At 37.3% G+C, this 17,942-nt stretch overlaps 1 protein-coding gene across 1 annotated transcript in view; it reads left to right on the top strand.

The window, feature by feature from the left end:
- Positions 1-17,942, top strand: part of LOC126320514 (succinate dehydrogenase [ubiquinone] flavoprotein subunit, mitochondrial) — an 86,444-nt gene that overhangs the window by 24,147 nt on the left and 44,355 nt on the right. The window contains exons 3-6 of the mRNA XM_049993998.1: positions 25-242; positions 4,057-4,157; positions 13,852-14,138; positions 17,017-17,155. Coding sequence (XP_049849955.1) covers positions 25-242; positions 4,057-4,157; positions 13,852-14,138; positions 17,017-17,155 — 745 coding nt within the window. The remainder of the gene's footprint in view (positions 1-24; positions 243-4,056; positions 4,158-13,851; positions 14,139-17,016; positions 17,156-17,942) is intronic.

Below are 17,942 nucleotides of genomic sequence, written 5' to 3'. Positions count from 1 at the left end.
TATCTGATGTTATGTATTTTACAGATTTCAGGATCATACCCTGTTGTAGACCACACTTATGATGCCGTGGTTGTTGGAGCAGGAGGTGCCGGGCTCAGGGCAGCATTTGGACTGGTCGCAGAAGGATTTAAGACAGCTGTCATTACAAAACTGTTTCCCACCCGTTCACATACCGTAGCTGCCCAAGGTGGTATCAATGCTGCCTTGGGAAACATGGAGGAAGACAACTGGCAGTGGCATATGTGAGCATCCAATAGCAGATAACTTTTCTATTTATAAATACTTCAGTTCACTCAGTTTGTTCAGCATTTCCTTTAAGTGCTTTAATTTAGATGCTTATGCACTGCTAATTCATATGACAAGGAAGCCTTCAGTTGGCTACTTGTTGTTTATGCTACATGCAGACTGTTGCTATTTCTCTCATGAGTGAAAGGAACTTTGCACTTGCAGAATACTCATCTGATTCTCTCTTAGGAGTGAAGTTCCATCTCTTCCTTTTTCTTGTCTCTCCACCTCCAAGTTCTCCAGAACTCACTAGTAAATAATCAAAGCACTCATCATTTACTTACCTACAGTCAGTTATTTAATTACCTGTAGTCAACATTAAGGTAGATATTTGATGAAGGACAACAGGCAGATTCCATATTCTTAGGTTTCCAGGATGCATTTGACGCACTGCCCCACTGCAGATTATTAATAAAGTAATACATCCTGTTAAGTTGTTCTTGACTGTGGATGTTAAAGACAAAAGGGTATCATCAGGAGTGCCCCAGGGAAATCTGATAGAGCCACTATTGTTCTCTATGCACATAAATGATCTAATAGCTTAGCATGAGCAGCGGTCTGTGACTGCAGATGATTCTGTAATGTTTAGGAAAGATTGTCATTGAGTGACTGTGGAAGAATACAGAACAATGTAGACAAGGTTTCTATGTGATCTAATGAATGGCAGCGTGCTTTAAATGTAGAAAAATGCATGTTAATGTAGATAAGTAGGAAAAACTTTCCTGTAACGTTTGAATACATTATTTGTGGTGTGCTGGTTGACAGTCATGTCAGTTAAATATATAGGAGTAATGTTGCAAAGCCATATGAAATAGAATGAGCATGTAAGAAAGATAGTAGGGAAGGCATATGATTGATTTCAGTTCATTGCAAGAATTATAGTATAGCATAGCTCACCTATAAAGGAGATTGGTTTACATAACACTGTGAAATCCATTCTCAAGTGTTTGGGATCCTTGCCAGGTCTAATTAAAGGAAGACACCAAAGCAATTCAGAGGCATGCTGCTAGATGTGGTACCAGTGGGTTCAATTAATACAGGAGTACTACAGAGGTGTTTAGTGAACTCAGATGGTAATTTAGCAGGTGCAGACATTGCCTGTAGGGTAACAGTGATGATTAGAAATGTGCTGTATGGTGGCTTGCAGAGTATGTGTGTAGATAAGTACCTCAACCCCTCATGTCCAGAATATGCTGAAATGTAGTATCTGATTGGCAAGTGTTCAGTCCATTCCTTTGCATGAAGGTATCACAGAATTTTTGATTAGTATATCTTAACATTGGGATCACAGATTTACTTTACAGTTTGTACACATTTAATAGGCCATTAAAACAACATAATGTGCAAGTGGTAAGGTGTCCTATTCTGACAGTTCCATGAAAATTGCAAGAGAAGTTTTAATCATCTGTTATGTAACTGATGTACCTGTGGATAGGTGCCGGATGTTAGTTCATGGTGGTCAAGTGGTTAGTGTGCGAGCTAAATAAGACAAACGTGTAGGAGGTGACAGTTCGACTCCTGCTTAGAACTAATTTTTAATGAATATTTTTTCATCACTAGTCATTATTTATTTTATATCATATTTGAGAGGTATTTCAACTTAAAAAAATGTATTTGCAGAAAGTTTTAGTGAATTGCATGTTATTTGACTATTTACAATTATTAATCCAATTTGATTATTAGAAGAAACATATTTATAACCATCAACAGGTAAATGAAGAAATGCAAAGACATTTCCTGAAAATGTATGCCTGTTGTGATTGCAAAATTCCTTAAACGTGCAGTCTGGAAAGGTACCCGGAACTAATTTACACCTCAACACTTAGAGCTGCAGGCAGAGGCAAGCCTTATTTGGCAGTTACCCTGCATGGCAGCAATACATTGCTAATGTAGCAAGAACAAATAGTGGAGGTGCAATTTTTTTAATCTAACATGGTTTACACTGGTACTACAAAAATGAAGTTTTGAGCAAGAGTCAAACCGTCACCTCATACACGTTTGTCTGATGAAGCTAGAATGCTAATTCCCTTGACCACCATCAACACTTAACATCTGGCACCTATGCACAGATGCATCAGTAACATAACAGATCAGTAAAACTTCTCTTGCAATTTTCTCGGAATTACCAGAGTAGTCCATTTCACTATGTGCACATTATGTTGTTTTAGTAGCCTAGTAAAGGTGTATAAAGTTTGAAGTAAATTGGTGATCCCAACTTCATAGCCTCCCCTAGCCCATGCTAAAGAGAGGCTGCTTTGTAAGTTTACAACCACTAGCTAAAAGTGAAAGCAGACAAACATACAAACAAGAAAAAATGGCAGTGGCGGTAGGGGCTAGTATCTACTGTATATCACTGCAATTGTCAGCCTATTGTATTATGCAACAGAAGTCCATGCAAAAATGATCCTACAACCTGTGGGTTGCATATTTTCTTAGTTGGCAGTCCAATGTTGCCTTCAGAATTTTTTTTTTTTCCATTCATGTGAGTAACACACTTAGTATATTTGTGCCTCCATTACCTCACTGACGCAGTTTTTGTTTAGTCAATTACTTGTTACAAGTGATAACACAATCTTTAGTCAGTGTGTATTTTCAGTGCCAATTTGTGGCCATCTATCGTGTTTCTCCCCAATAACTTTTTCATCACAGTTATACATGTGTATGGTACCTCTTTGACATCTGATTGTAAGTGTAATAACAATGAAAATTCACTAAGGTGACTGCCAACTGATCCAGTATCTGGGTATGCTGAAGAACTTATTTTTTTACCATATTTCCACATCTGGTGTTCAGATAGGCAGTGGGATGTCTGCAGGATGGTCATACAAGCAGAAAACTAAGTGATTGGCAACTGCTGTACTCCTGGCACTAGGCAACTTGGCAGCAAGGCATTGACATGTGTTGCTCCCGCAGTTACGTATAATGGTGTTCACTAAAGTGTACCTGATCCAGTTTAAAGTTGTATACTACCAACATAATTCCTCTTAGCTAATTGTCTATCAGAAAAATGAGCTTGATCTTGTAGAGACAGCTTTTCACAAAATTGTTTGTAATTTTGAGATGTTTAGTTTGGTTAGTTTTTGTAAGTATTTGCAACTATTATTGCATTTTAGCTGATACTATTCTCATACTACCCCACTTGCTAGGTACATATACCTTGTAATGGAGCAGTGTAGATTCTGGAAGCCTTCAATGTAGTTACATGGTGGTGCATGATTTGTAGAGATTTTCCTGCAGCCATTCATCCAAGAGTAGTGCCAGTTCCCTTTTCTGTTTTATTCTCAAACAATGCATTTTACTCATCAATGCCATTTGCATCTCTCAAGATAGATCATTGTTTCACTTCTTTAGGTTAAGGTGAGAAGTATTAGACAGCATTATCACAGAATTCATATGTAATGGTATTTCATTGGGAATTTAGTGTACAGTTTTAAAAATATAGAATAATATTGAACTTGAGGTATTTATTATACATGTTAGATTCTACATGTTTGCAATAATGGTATGTCAAATGGATTGGATGATATAAAATACAAATTTTAAGGAAGTCAGAACGTACACTAGTTATGAAGTAACATTATTAAGTGCTTGATGAGGAAAAGTAGATTTAACAGAAATTGGTTTTTATTGTGCCTTTAGAACTATTGATCGTCCTTATATATAGTGGAGCTATTTTTATAGAACTGAAGTGGATTTGAAGGCTCCAAATAAAATCAGACATCTGCTGCTTTGCAACTGTTTAATCAGTGATGGTGGTGGTATATGTTGTAGGTATGATACAGTAAAAGGGTCTGACTGGCTGGGTGACCAGGATGCCATTCACTACATGACAAGAGAAGCACCAAAGGCTGTTATTGAGCTTGAGAACTATGGTTAGTTACAAATGTTTAACCTTTTAGAATTAAGGATGTACTAATCTGGTTAAATATGTGTTTGTATTTGCAATTCTATATGTGTTGGAAGTAGTAAAGAAAATTGACATGCCCCTGCAAATTATTTTTACTGTGGATAGAAAGTTTGAAAATGAGACTAGCCTACTTTTCCTTTCTGATAAATAAAGTTTTAAATCATTCATGATTATCATTCAAAAGGAGAAAAATATTTTGACTCATCTAAATTTACTCATTTGTGTCAGGGAAAATGTAATAACATCCTAGTAAAATTTATATTTGATGGTAAATTGGACAGTTACAGATGAATCAAACCAATAGCTTAATTAACATGAAGCTGAAAATTGATGTAATTATGAGATTAGTATTTTGTCAGAACTATTTCAGTATTATCTTATAGTTTACAGGTGTTTTAATTCTTGCTAATCCTAATGTTCAAACTTCATGGGGATGCATTTTGCACAGTTTCCTATGTCCATTTCAGGATTGCTTCTCCTACAATATTTTTCTGCTATATTGTAATGTATCACTTTGGGGCAGTAAGTGTTGCCCCTGTCTTCCTCTGATCAACATATGACCTTGGCAAGTGTTTTCTCTTTGCATAAATAATTTGTTTCAACCCACATACTTTGTGCAAAATTTGTTTTCTTTGTGCATATGCCTGATTCTGGATTGGTGCGTGTATCTGCAAGTCAGTGCACCAAGAGCAGTCTTTCGGCATGTTGCGGCAACTGCTAATTGGTCAATTACACCATGCCCCCGCTTTCTTGACCGAGAAATGCACTACAGGTTATGGACTTTAGAAGGTCATAACAATAGTGTTGACACAACGATACAGGGAAGTCAGCATTCATTAGCTAGACTTTGAAAAAGTATTGTTGGATTATACACAAAAGCCTGTAAATGATCTGTAACGGAAGTGTTCTGAATTGTAAATACAAAACACAGTAAGGTCAGGGTGTATACGACCCGGGAGATCTGGGAAAAACGCGGGAATTTTTTCGTCCGGGAAAAACTTGAGATTTTTTAGAATTCCAGGAACTTTTCCTTGTTTTAGTTAAAAGGTTAAATTTTTGTGATTTTGACCGATAAGAACCAATACTCTAACGAAGGGTATTACTGTATCCCACTTCTGCAGAATAATGCTGCAGCAAAAAACATGAACCGGCAGGGAAAAAAACAAAAATAAAACTTAAGTCTCAAAGGAAACGCGCCATATACAACAACAAAACACAGTGTACATACAAGCGTCTGCCAACCAAATTTCTCAAAGGCCTTAGGAAGAATATGCAGTGCTTCCTAACAACAAATTGTCTCCGATGAGCGTGACATGACAGCTGTTCACATTGGATTCATTTGAGCAGTTGCGGGCAGGCTCTTGCGCATGTGCAGTTGAGTCACCTATGTGTAGTACCTTCTCCTGCTTCTGGCTATAGATGTGTGGCTGGGCGCCACTATCTAAATTGCTCCGGTTCGGAAATATTGTAGATCCAGGGCTGATGCACAGAGCAGTCTGAGTTGTAGTGGGGAGGTGGGTAGTCTCCACATGACCTGTGTTTACGTTTAGTGATTTTGCTGTTTCCTCTTCGTTTATTGCTCTCACATTAAATGAAAACAAAACGGTTTTCTGTGGCCAGGAGCTACGAATAGAATTAAAATTCGTTCGCATAATTACGGAAGGCTAAAATATGTTGTTAGTTTCAGGTTTTATTTCCACCTTTCTGACAGTCAAGCATTAATCACCTTGCAGAACAATAGTTATTTTTGTTGGTTTGCTAAAGAGATTTGGGTTTTATCAATATTTTGCACTGAGGCAGTCAATTTATTTGAAACAAAGTGTTTAATTTCACACTGTTGGCTAGTTTCAACTGTTTGCTGCATTTCAAGTGCATGTTTTCCATCTTCTAGCTCGTATGGCATTATGCCATAATAAAGAACCAAACATGAGATGATACAGTACTGGTACTCAAGCAAAATTAGCATTCAAATCTGGACATAGGATTGTGCATAAAGCCAAATTGTACATTTTAGTATAGTTCACGAAATTCCGATGCTTCTGAAGTATTATTTGATGTCTTGTTTCTTTTATGACATAATGCAAGGTCTTTTAATATTTTACACTTACGAACATGCGGGCTTCCTGCGCCATCGTAGCTATGTAGGAGCAGTGACGCCTGTTATCTGGTGCTCTCTGGCAACTGCTGAAACAAACCAATTTCTAACAGGTCATGGGAAAATATTGCGAATGTTGGTTTGAAAAGTGTTACTTTCAAGGTAAATTTCCTTTTATGCAAGATGAACTGTGTGTGAGAATGTACAATGAATTTCTTAAACCTGAGTGTTACACTCTCATTTAAAAATCTCCTCATTGAGGACGACCATCTTGAATAATTTCGAGCCCAGAAGATACGACATTTACGTTGTTATTAAAAATTTTACTGACACAGTTGTGTGATGTGTCTTAGTGTAACACGTGCAAGATGATCAGCATTATATGTGGAAGCTTAGCTTCTCTTGCAGCTTATTAATCTTACAGATCAATATTATTTGTGAAAGCTTTGTTTTTCTTCTAGCAAAACTACGTATATTAATTTAAACCATTAACTTTTCTTTTTGTGTGTTCGCACTACTTAAGTGATGTTGCTATTGGTTGACTACACTGTATGTCCAGTGCTGTCATCAGCTGCCGAGATCACGTGACATGAGCTATGACTGGCTTACAAAAGTGCATCGCAATCTCGATTTCATTGCTTCAGGAAGCAACATGTAGTGTTTGGTGGAATTCAAATTTATACCTCCGTAAAACAAAGAAATGCGGCGTACATGTTCTGCACATCAAAGATCTTTCCAAAACGTGTTTTTTTCCCCCCTTGGGTTTTGTTTTCTAAAGTGCCGGCAAATTCTACGTCTGTGTAGAAAACCATAAACATTCTAAGGATTGATAAGTTGTACAGTGCCGAGGAAAAGTATACAGTCTTGTAACACGGAAAAAGTGTATTTTCACCCAGGATAAAGTGTGTTTTCAACTGGGAAATCTGGGACTTCTTTTTTCTTGTCCATGTATACATCCTGTATGTACATCTGTTAAGGAGAGGAAGTGGATGTCATTTCGTATGACTTGGTTTTTGTAGAATGACATCTGTCAGCACAAAAGACAAACTGGTAACGGAGTCAGCTGCTACAAAACAATTTCGTGGTCATTCTGTCAGCAGACTGCAGCACATAAAAATGTAAAAATTTTCATAAACAACAGCAACTGAAAATTTCTTTTTGTAGCTAACTGGTACACGTCACAGAACATTGCACTGAACATCTGACATTTACTAAGGAATAACTGCTGTTTGCCGTGGAACAACCAGCAACTGCTATGAAATGCCTGACTAGTGATAGAAAAGAAAATTTTGAAGGTGGGATGTGTTAACTGCAGCGAAGCCTGTCATGCTTTGGATACATTCAACAGTTGATGCAGTATGGTGTTTGACTAAGGTTGTTGTGGAACCAATTAGTGCAACATTACATGTGGTAAGCAGCATGTCTGCAAGACATCATTTGCTTGATTACAATTGTGGGCAAGGGGGGTGGCTTGAAGCTGGTCAAAGTGTCACTACTGTGGCCTCGGTAATGGGTGTCTCCAAAAGTGTCGTGACAAAATTGTAAGAAGGTTGGTGAAGGTGGAACTGCTATGCGGAAGCATGCCGGTTGTTGTAGATGGACCCTCACAGCACAATAGGATCGATACATAGTGCTATTGGCATAAAGGAACAGATATCTCACTCAAAGGCAGATCACTGCAGACATTGCAGCCACTACCGGTACAAGTATCTCTGCCAGAACCATTTCATTTCAATTAAATGAGGCTTGTTTGTGTGCTCTGAAGTCTATTAAATGCCATCCCACTTCAACCACACCATCATTGAGAAAGAGTTCATTGGTGTAGGGAACATGTTGGTTGGGATCAGCAACAGTGGTAGAGAGTGATCTTATCTGACTAAACCTGCTTCACTGTGGCAAGTGATTGTGGCCACCTGGTAGTGTGGGGAGAGAGAGAAATGTATTGCACACCACAGAATGTTCATGAACATCATTAGTATGGCTAGGTGTTATGGTGGGGACATGCATTATACATAGTGGCCGAATACCTTCACATATCCCTGCAGTAGGTACCGCTACAACACAGTAGTGTTCCAGGGAGATAATTCTGAATGCTGTGTTCTTTAGGGGTGTATCAGGTTCTGACTTTGTTTATGGATGACAGTGCCTGCCCACTCAGGACCACTGAGCGTGTGGAATGGGCTGCACACTCTCCAGACCTAAACTCTGTAAAACGTCCCTGGGATACTCTTGACAGACATGTTTCTTATGAACACTCCATGAATAATGCAAGAACTGAAACCCAATTTGAGAGAGATGTGGGACATCACCCCCAGGGACTCCTTTACAACTCAGAAGCCATCATGAATAACAGGTGCAATGTATGTATTAATGCCCGAGGAGAGCATATTCCTTACTGACTTAAGAGTCTGGTGTCGACCTTTATGTTGGGAGTCTGACCTATGTCAAATATGAATGTTATTTGTCTCTGTTATCCTGCTTTCCCATGTAGTGAAATCTGTACCATTTTTCGTTATCCCACTCCATTTCTATTAACATGCTTACTGTGTTTAAAGTAATCCACAATGCTTGTGGTTATACCCATCCAACAATCTCTGTTTCTTTGAGATGAAGTAGTGTACATACAAAAATGATTCAGTTAAATTCATTACTGTGAACTGAAAGTGTTTTCGTTTCCTTCATGCAGTTGTTTTTTCACTGCAGTGTCTCTTAAGTGACCGATTTATGTTTAGATTAAAATTAACATATACAGCAACAACACAAGTTTGTATGATCGAAAGGTGACTCTCACCTGTGATAGCAAATGAGTGAACTGTGCTCTCTCTCTCTCTCTCTCTCTCTCTCTCTCTCTCTCTCTCTCTTTCTTTCTTTTCCTCTGCAAATGTTAATTTTATTGTAGATAAAAGTGTAAGTCCTGAGCCCCTGATTGGAGTGGATATGTAGTGAAATGACAAAGGCATGGATAGGAGAAAGATTTCTGTAGCTCACAATGAGAAATCTAAGAGATTGTCTTTATATACATTGTCTGTGTAGAAAAATAACTTTTATTACAACCATTAAAGACATATTCTTAGTTCATTATCTCATGAGAGAGATTGTTGACAATTCAGTACAGCAGATAGAAACACAAAAAACAACCGAAAATTTAAGTTTCTAGCTTTCGGAATAAATGTTCCTTCATCAGGGAGGAGAGAGGAGAAAGAAAGGGAAGAAGGAAAAGTGGATTTAGTTACTCACAACCCAAAGGAAAACAGGGAAGGTAGCAAGGATGGAGGCATATTGCTCAATAATTAGCTGTCTTTGTGGGCTACCAAGCAAAGGAAGTTCTTACCCTCAAATTCTTATTTGACTATCATGCTGTTGTGTAAATTGAGAAGTTTTCAATGATTAATTTGGTTTCTGTCTTCAATAAAACGACTGAGTTAATAACATACTACATCACTTTTGATTTCAAAGGAAACATCTTTTCACAGATCATCACATGTACCTACTCTATTAAATTGCCCAAAGAATTACATTTGACAGATTCTTCAACTCTGATAAATATGTCATCCTTACAGGTAGCAGTGCATGTGTAATCCCAGCAACTCCATCACAAGTGGTCGTACTCTACATTATCTTGGAATGTGTTAATTACAAAATGCCATTTCCGGTGAATTGTTATGATTTGGTTGTTTTCTGATATTGGCTGCCAGACATAATTATCTACAAAGGAATTATCCTTAACCCCTTTCAGCCGTGATGATTTTTTTCCCATGAACTTCTAGTTTTAATTTGATTTATGGCCTACAGTGAGGACAGTCCTAAAAGATAAGTTTTTCATTAACATTACAAATAAGGACCCAAGTGATGCTGCAGCTCGGGGTTTATTTTTAAAGTATGTGCAATATGCTTCACAAGTACATAGGGCTGTGACTAACAAAGTGCATATTTATCTGGTCCAAGTATAATTACATAATTTATTTCTCATTTTTGTGTATATTTGAATACAAATTTAAGTAATTAGTTAAAGTTATAATTACCATTCATTAATAAATCATTAGTAACAATTTAACGGGGTAAGAATCATGAAAGTAGGTATTATATGTGGTAGAGCCGAAGACATTGAAAGCTTGATTATATAATGGTAAGACAAAAATCTTTTAACCAGACTTTAAATTGTAAGCTGTGGTGTCTGACAACAATTTATTGGTTATGAACTGTACATTAAAACTGTAGATATTGCAAAAAGGGTAGGAAATTAAAGAGATGAGATGTGGATGAATTGAAAGAACCAGAGGTTGATGATAGTTTGAGGGAGCATTAGGCAATGGTCGGCTAAAATGGGGGAAAGGAATACAGTAGATGATGAATGTATAGCTATGAGAGATGAAATTGTGAAGGCAGCAGAGGATCAAATAGGTAAAAGGACAAGGCCTGTGGATAACACAGGAGATATTGAATTAACTTGATGAAAGGAGGAAATATTAAAATGCACCAGACAAAACTGGCAAAAAGGAATACAAATATTTAAAAAAATGTAATTGGCAATAAGTGCAAACTGGCTAGGCGGGAATGCTAGAGAGACTGTAGGATTTAGAAACATACTTCACTAGAGGAAAGATGGATACCACCTACAGGAAAATTAGAGGCCCTTGGAGGAAAGAGAAACAACTGTACGAAGGTCAACAGCTCAGACAGAAAACTAGTCGTAAGCAAAGAAGGCAAAGGTGGAAGGAGTATATAGAGGGTCTGTATGAAGGAGATGTACTTGAAGGTAATATTACGGAAATGGAAGAGGATGTAGATGAGATGGGAGATATGAAAATGTGGGGAACATTTGACAGAGCACTAAGAGACCTAAGTTGCAAGGAAGCTCCAGGAGCAGATGACCTCCCATCAGAACTACGGTAGCCTTTGGGGTATGCAAGATGTATGAGACAGGTAAAATACCCTCTGACTTTAAGAAGAATTCCAATTCCAAAGAAAGCAGTTGCTGACTGATGTGAAAATTACTGAACTATCATTTTAATAAGTCTTGGTTACAAAATACTACAGATTCTGTAGACCTGGGGGATTCCAGAGAAATGTAGGAACACACAACGCAATACTGACACTGGCTTTTCTTAAAAGATATGTTAAGGAAAGACAAATGTATATTTATAGTGCGTTAGACTTAGATAAAACTTTTAACAGTATTGACTTGGATAATCTCTTTGAAATACTGAATGGAGCGAATGCTATTTACAACGTGGACAGAAACCAGGTGGTATTTATAAGAGTCGAGGGGCATCAAAGGGAATCAGTGGTTGAGAAGGGTTGAGACAGGGTTGCAGACTATCTTTGATGCTATTCCATCTGTACATTGAACAAGCAGAAAAAAGAACCAAAGAAAATATTGGATTAGGAATTGAAATTCAAGGAGAAGAAAGAAAAAAAACTTTGAGCTTTGTTGATGACATTGTAATTCTGTCAGAGAGCAAATGACTTGGAGGAGCAGTTGAACAACATGGATAGTGTCTTGAAAGGTGAGTGCAAGATGAACGTCAATGATGCAAAACATGGCTAAGGAATATAGTCGAATTAAATCAGGGGATGCTAGGGAATTAGATTAGTAAATGGGACGCATAATAAAATTCCAAGTAGGTGATTTTTGCTACTTGGGCAGCAAAATAACTGATGATGGCCAAAGTAAGGAGGATATAAAATATAGACTGGCAAATGCCAAGAAAAGCATTTATGAAAAAGAGAAATTTGCTAACATTGAATATATTTTAAGTGTTACGAAGTCTTTTCCGAAGGTATTTGTATGGATTGTTGCTATGTATGGAAGTGAAACATAGATGATAAAAAGTTTAGACATCAGTAGAATAGGAAGCTTTTGAAATAGGGTGCTACAGAATAATGCTGAAAATTAGATGGGCAGATCATGTAACAAATTAGGAGGTACTGAATAGTAATGGAGATACAAGAAATTTGTGAAACAACCTGGCTAGAAGAAGGGATTGCCTGATAGGACGCATTCTGAGATATCAATAGATGACCAATTTAGTATTGGAGGGAAGTTTGTTTTTGTGTGTGTGGGTTGGGTGGATCGTAGAGGGAGACATAAGAGAGGAATATAGTAAACAGATTCAGAAGGATGTATGTAGTTTCACTAGTCATTCGGAGATGAGGCTTACACAGGATAGAGTAGCATGGAACATCAAACCAGTCTTCAGACTGAAGACCACAGCAACAAGGTAATATTAGTTGTGTGAGTGAATCTGCTTCAAATATTTTATTGATTCATGTTTAAACTAGAATATAAATTTGAATAATTAGTTAAAATCATTGGAAAATTGAAAACTCACTAGCAATAACCTGGCAGACTAAGAGCATATATCTTTGTGTGAAATTGCTGGAAACAATGTTCGCACTTCAAAAGACATAAATATACGCTGCCATTTTTGTAAAAAGTTTTGGTTCTACTATTACATGGCATAACCTCCACATTTGCAGGGAAGGTGGATCATCAGTGTCTGAGAAATGATCATAACCATCTTTTTTTGTCATTGGAAATAACAATAGGAGGATTGCAGTATTTAGATTTTTACACACCTCAGGATCAGTTTCATTCTCTGGTTCATGCATCTCAGGTCTTTCCTATGTGGAAGTTGGCAGTAAAGCTTCAGCTAAAGTCTAGGATAGCCAAAAAAATCATCCAGGTTTGTTGTAGCACCTAGGTATATATCAGAGCCTCAAGTTGCTGTAATCACAAAATTTTCAAGTCTACAGGCATAGATTTATTTTAGATAAATTTTTTAAAGTTAAACTCTGCTGGGAAAAGGAATCACCTGTTCATCGATTGAGCCAGATTTGAAATTTCTGGGTAGATCGATAAAAACATTTCTAATAGTGTTAATAATTAGTTCAACCCTCTGTAGTTCATTTTTCATTTATTTTCGCTTCTTTATTCACTATGTTAGTATCCATAAAGTAATTATTTTTTTCCCAAGGGAAGGGATCTGTTAAAAGACATAATGTTGGATATTACTGAGAGATTAAATCCTTTCTGCCAATACTTTAAAATTCTAAGATATTGGGTCATGTTCATTATTAAAGTATTTTACTTTTGGGCAAGATGTTTACCATTTGGCATCTGAGAAGCAAAAATATAATGTCCCACTTGCAATAAATACTTTTTAACACGAAAGTGAATTTTAATTAAAATTTCTTTGCTCAGAATCATACATACATGTATGATTGTATTGGTGAATGATAAAATTTAAACAAGTACAACTCATACAGCAGTGGTAGTCATTTGTTTCACAATAGAGAACATATTTTGAAAGGAAAATAGGATGGGTTACAGCAGTGGTTATAACACTTCTTTTGATAAGAAAAAGTTAATGTTGCCCTTCATTTATACAATATTATTAAACATAACGAATTACCTTGCTATTGTGACAACTCACTAACCTACTGAATTTTCTTTGTAGAACAGTATGTCATCAACAATTGGAACCTGAAATGCAATTGCACCAATATAGGTTACATGTGGTGGTGGTAGTGGATGGTGGTGATATTTGTTCATACTTTACAGGTATGCCATTCAGTAGGACAGCTGAAGGCCGCATTTATCAGCGAGCATTTGGAGGCCAGTCTCTCAAATTTGGAAAAGGAGGACAAGCTCATCGATGTTGCTGTGTTGCAGACCGCACAGGGCACTCCTTGTTGCATACACTTTATGGCCAGTCTCTTAAATATGATTGCAATTATTTTGTTGAGTATTTTGCTCTGGACCTTTTGATGGATGGTGATGCGTGTGTGGGAGTTATTGCTCTCTGCTTAGAGGATGGATCAATACATCGTTTCAGAGCAAAGAACACGGTTAGTGAACATGTTACTTGTTGATAGCAAGTCCTGTGTAACATGCAATATCTTAACTGAAGCAATCAGTGCATGCTTATATACATATTTTTCAACTTCACATGAAATGGCTGGACAGTGTTCACCAACGCATCATGTATCGTATGACATTCCTTAATTTAATTCTTTTATTATCAAATTTTGAACATCTTTATGACTAGGTTTGCTACATACATTGAAATATTGCTTACACAAAACTTGAAACAGCAACCCACATAAACACATGGTACTGTTCTGTTTCTGGAGGGATCCATAATTTACAGAGAACAGGCTGATTATATTTTGTTTTTTATGTTTGTATTTACATACATGGAACTAACAATTTGGGCTGCATACGTAACCTCTTTGCATCATTGTGAAAATTAATTTTTGTTGTAAATGCTGCCTGAAGTGTCTCACTTGCTTGTACTGTAGTAAATTTTTAAGGTTAACAAAATTTATGTTCTTTCATTTTTTACACACACACACACACACACACACACACACACACACACACACACACACACACACACACACAGAGTATCATGAAAGGTAATGTGAATACATCAGTGTGCTGGCATGCTTCTGTCAGTGGGGCCTGTAACATGATATAACATTGTATGTGTATGCATAGGTTGTTACACATTGCATTCTTGGCAGTAGGTGTAGGTCCTCTTCTACCTTTCTGTTACCCATAAGTTGGATGCTATGTTCTAGAACTTAACTTGCACACTCTCACTCTCATTGTATCCAATGTATCATGAAGGAACAGATGTCCAATATGTTTTTTTCTAAATTCTTAACAAACCTAGGGAATGGCCCAGGTTTTGAATCTAAACTGTGGTGTTGGGAAGGTGACAGTCACAGAACGCTTGATCCTTGGAACAGTCAGTCATGAGGAAACTCCACCTGTGTGAAAGATAAGAGATAAGAAAAATGCCCTCGGAAGAAATATGCACTAATTCCCATTCCAAAAACAGTAGGTGCTGACATGTAAATATTACCATGTTATCAGTTTGCAAAAAAATACTCAATTTTCTTCAGATGTCCAGTAAAATGTAAGAATACAGGAGTAATACTGACCCTATGACTTAGGGTGAGGAAAAAGAAAGGCAGTTGTTGAGTTGGTAGTAATATAGGATTCTGGCCTATCCACAATATTATTCAATCTGTACAATGAGCAGGCTGTGAAGGAAACAAAGATTGAAGGTGAGAAGAAAATTAAATTTCAGATGGGAGAAATAGAAGATGACACAGTAGTTCTGTGAGAAATGGCAAGAGACTGGGAAGTTGTTGAATGGCTTAAATAGTGTCTCGAAAAGATATTTCAAGATGAATATCAACACAAGTAAAATGAAAGTAAATGGAATGTTGTTGAATTAAATCAGGTGATGCTGAGGGAATTGGATTATGAAATAAAACCCTAAAAGTAGCAGACGTGTTTCTATTTGGGTAGGAAAATAACTGATGGTGGCAGAAGTAGAGCAAATATAAAATGCATAGTAGCAAGAGCACCAAAAATGTTTCTGGAAAATAGAAATTGTTTAACAATGGATATTAATTTAATTGCTAGAAGACCTCTTTAAGATATTTGTGTGGACTGTTACCTTATACAGAAATGAAACATATACTATAAATAGTTCAGTTAAGAACAAAATAAAAAAATAAAAAACTTTTGAACTGTGGTACTTGAGAAAAATGGTGAAGATTAAATGGATAGGTGGAATAACTAATGAAGTAATAATAAATAGAATTGGGAGAAAGAAATTACTGGCACAACCTGACTAAAAGGAGGAGTCAGCTGACTGGACACATCCTGAGGCATCAAGAAAGTGTCAGTATGGCAATGGAGGGAAGTGCAGGTATACAATGCTTGAATACAGTACTCAGTTCCAATGGATGTGGGTTTCCATAATTACACAGAGCTGGAGAGACTTGCAGAGGATAGACTATCATGGAGAGCTGAATCAGATCAGCCCTCAGACTGAAACCAATAAGATAATGAAGAAAAAAACTTGCCTACAGCAATAAATTTTACATTGTGTTGGCAACATATGACAGGTGTCCTTACTGAAATGTATGTATGTAATCAGTTGACCTCCTAAAGATGAATGGACTTTTAAAAGACTGTCATGTCTTTAAAAAATCTGAGATTGTTAACAATGAAACATAGTTGACACATCTTCACTAGTGGTATTAACCACTATAGCATGCAGACATGTATATAAAATTATGTGGTAAATGAACATTTTACCTAAATGTAAGAAGTAGTGTAAAGTCAGAAGTTTGCCTCCAAAAAGTTCATACCACTCCAAATCAACCTGGTTTCTACACATTCGGAACTTACTTTCTGATAATCCCTGGTGTGTTTATGGTATGAAATGGAATGAATGTTGTGTAGTGTAGTAAGTTAAGTCCATGTAAAATGTTCAGAACTAATTTTAAGAATTTTGTACCTTCCAAACTTTACAGAAGCTCTCCTGCGAAGGTAGGCGAGGTACTGGCAGAAGTAAAGCTGTGAGGACGTGGCGTGAGTTGTGCTTGGGTAGCTCAGTTGGTAGAGCACTTGCTCGTGAAAGGCAAAGGTCCCAAGTTCGAGTCTCGGTCCGGCACACAGTTTTAATCTGCCAGGAAGTTTCATACCAGTGTACACTCCACTGCAGAGTGAAAATCTCATTCTGGAAACAGTCCATCTCACTCCTCCTCCTCCTCCTCCTCCTCCATCCCCACCCCCTGCCTCCATTTTTTTCTTTTTGTTCGATTACAGTTAGGTGTATTGGGTTCCCCAAAATGCCATATTTTAAAGAAAATAAACATATATTTGTAGATTTGTGAGTTATATTTTCGAATTCTGTTTTAGATACTTGCAACTGGAGGATATGGACGTGCATATTTTTCGTGCACATCAGCACACACATGCACAGGGGATGGTACAGCTATGGTGTCCCGTGCTGGGTTGCAGAATCAAGACTTGGAGTTTGTACAGTTCCATCCCACAGGTATGTTTCATCATACTGGAACTGAGGTAGTCCATTGATACTCATTGATAAAAGAATCATCTCCAGGAACTTAAACCTTAAGGACAAGAATTCTCCTGTAAATAATTCCTGACATCCCATCAACAGACAATTAGTTTAATAAAATTTGTTTGTTTTTCAGTGCTGCAAATTTCTTTATGGCCAGTGTGCACCCACTACACTTAAAACATTATAGTATTTCCCACCTATAGATTTTTGCTAAATACTAGCTTCTATCAGAAACATAGAACATGCTCAAACTCGCTTTTAAAAGTGTAATCAAAAAGAAAGGCAAGAAAAACAGTAACGAATGAAGGGGGAGGGTGTAATAGTAGTAGTAGTTAAACATGAACTAGCAATATACTGAGAGGAACGAGGGAAGGAAGATTGTGAATACAGGGTCTGACCTCTGGAATGTGTGGGAAATGTACTCAGAATTTGGATTTACAAGTTTAGTATCTACTCAGGTGTGATAATGCAACTTCACTATATGGTTATCGTGAATAATTCATTGACTGACGGTGGCTCGATAATAGCCAGGTATCACAGCTGTGTGAGAGGGAAATGAACTGACTGTGCAAGTTGTCTAGCAAAGAATCTGAACTCGTGTAAAGACAAGCGCAGTTAGAACTCATCACGCAGCTGGTGCAGATAGTTAACGTCTAAGCACTTGGCACAATACACAGGGTGAGGTCTGTTGTGATCAAACTCTTGAGTAGACACTGGCTAGCCTAGCCTAGCCTACTGCAACCCCTGGGTAAACACTTCT

The sequence above is a fragment of the Schistocerca gregaria genome, chromosome 2 (assembly GCF_023897955.1).
Source record: "Schistocerca gregaria isolate iqSchGreg1 chromosome 2, iqSchGreg1.2, whole genome shotgun sequence".
In the NCBI taxonomy this organism is placed as follows: domain Eukaryota; kingdom Metazoa; phylum Arthropoda; class Insecta; order Orthoptera; family Acrididae; genus Schistocerca; species Schistocerca gregaria.
Note: the sequence above shows the minus strand (reverse complement) of the source record. Positions and strands in the feature narration are given on the sequence as shown.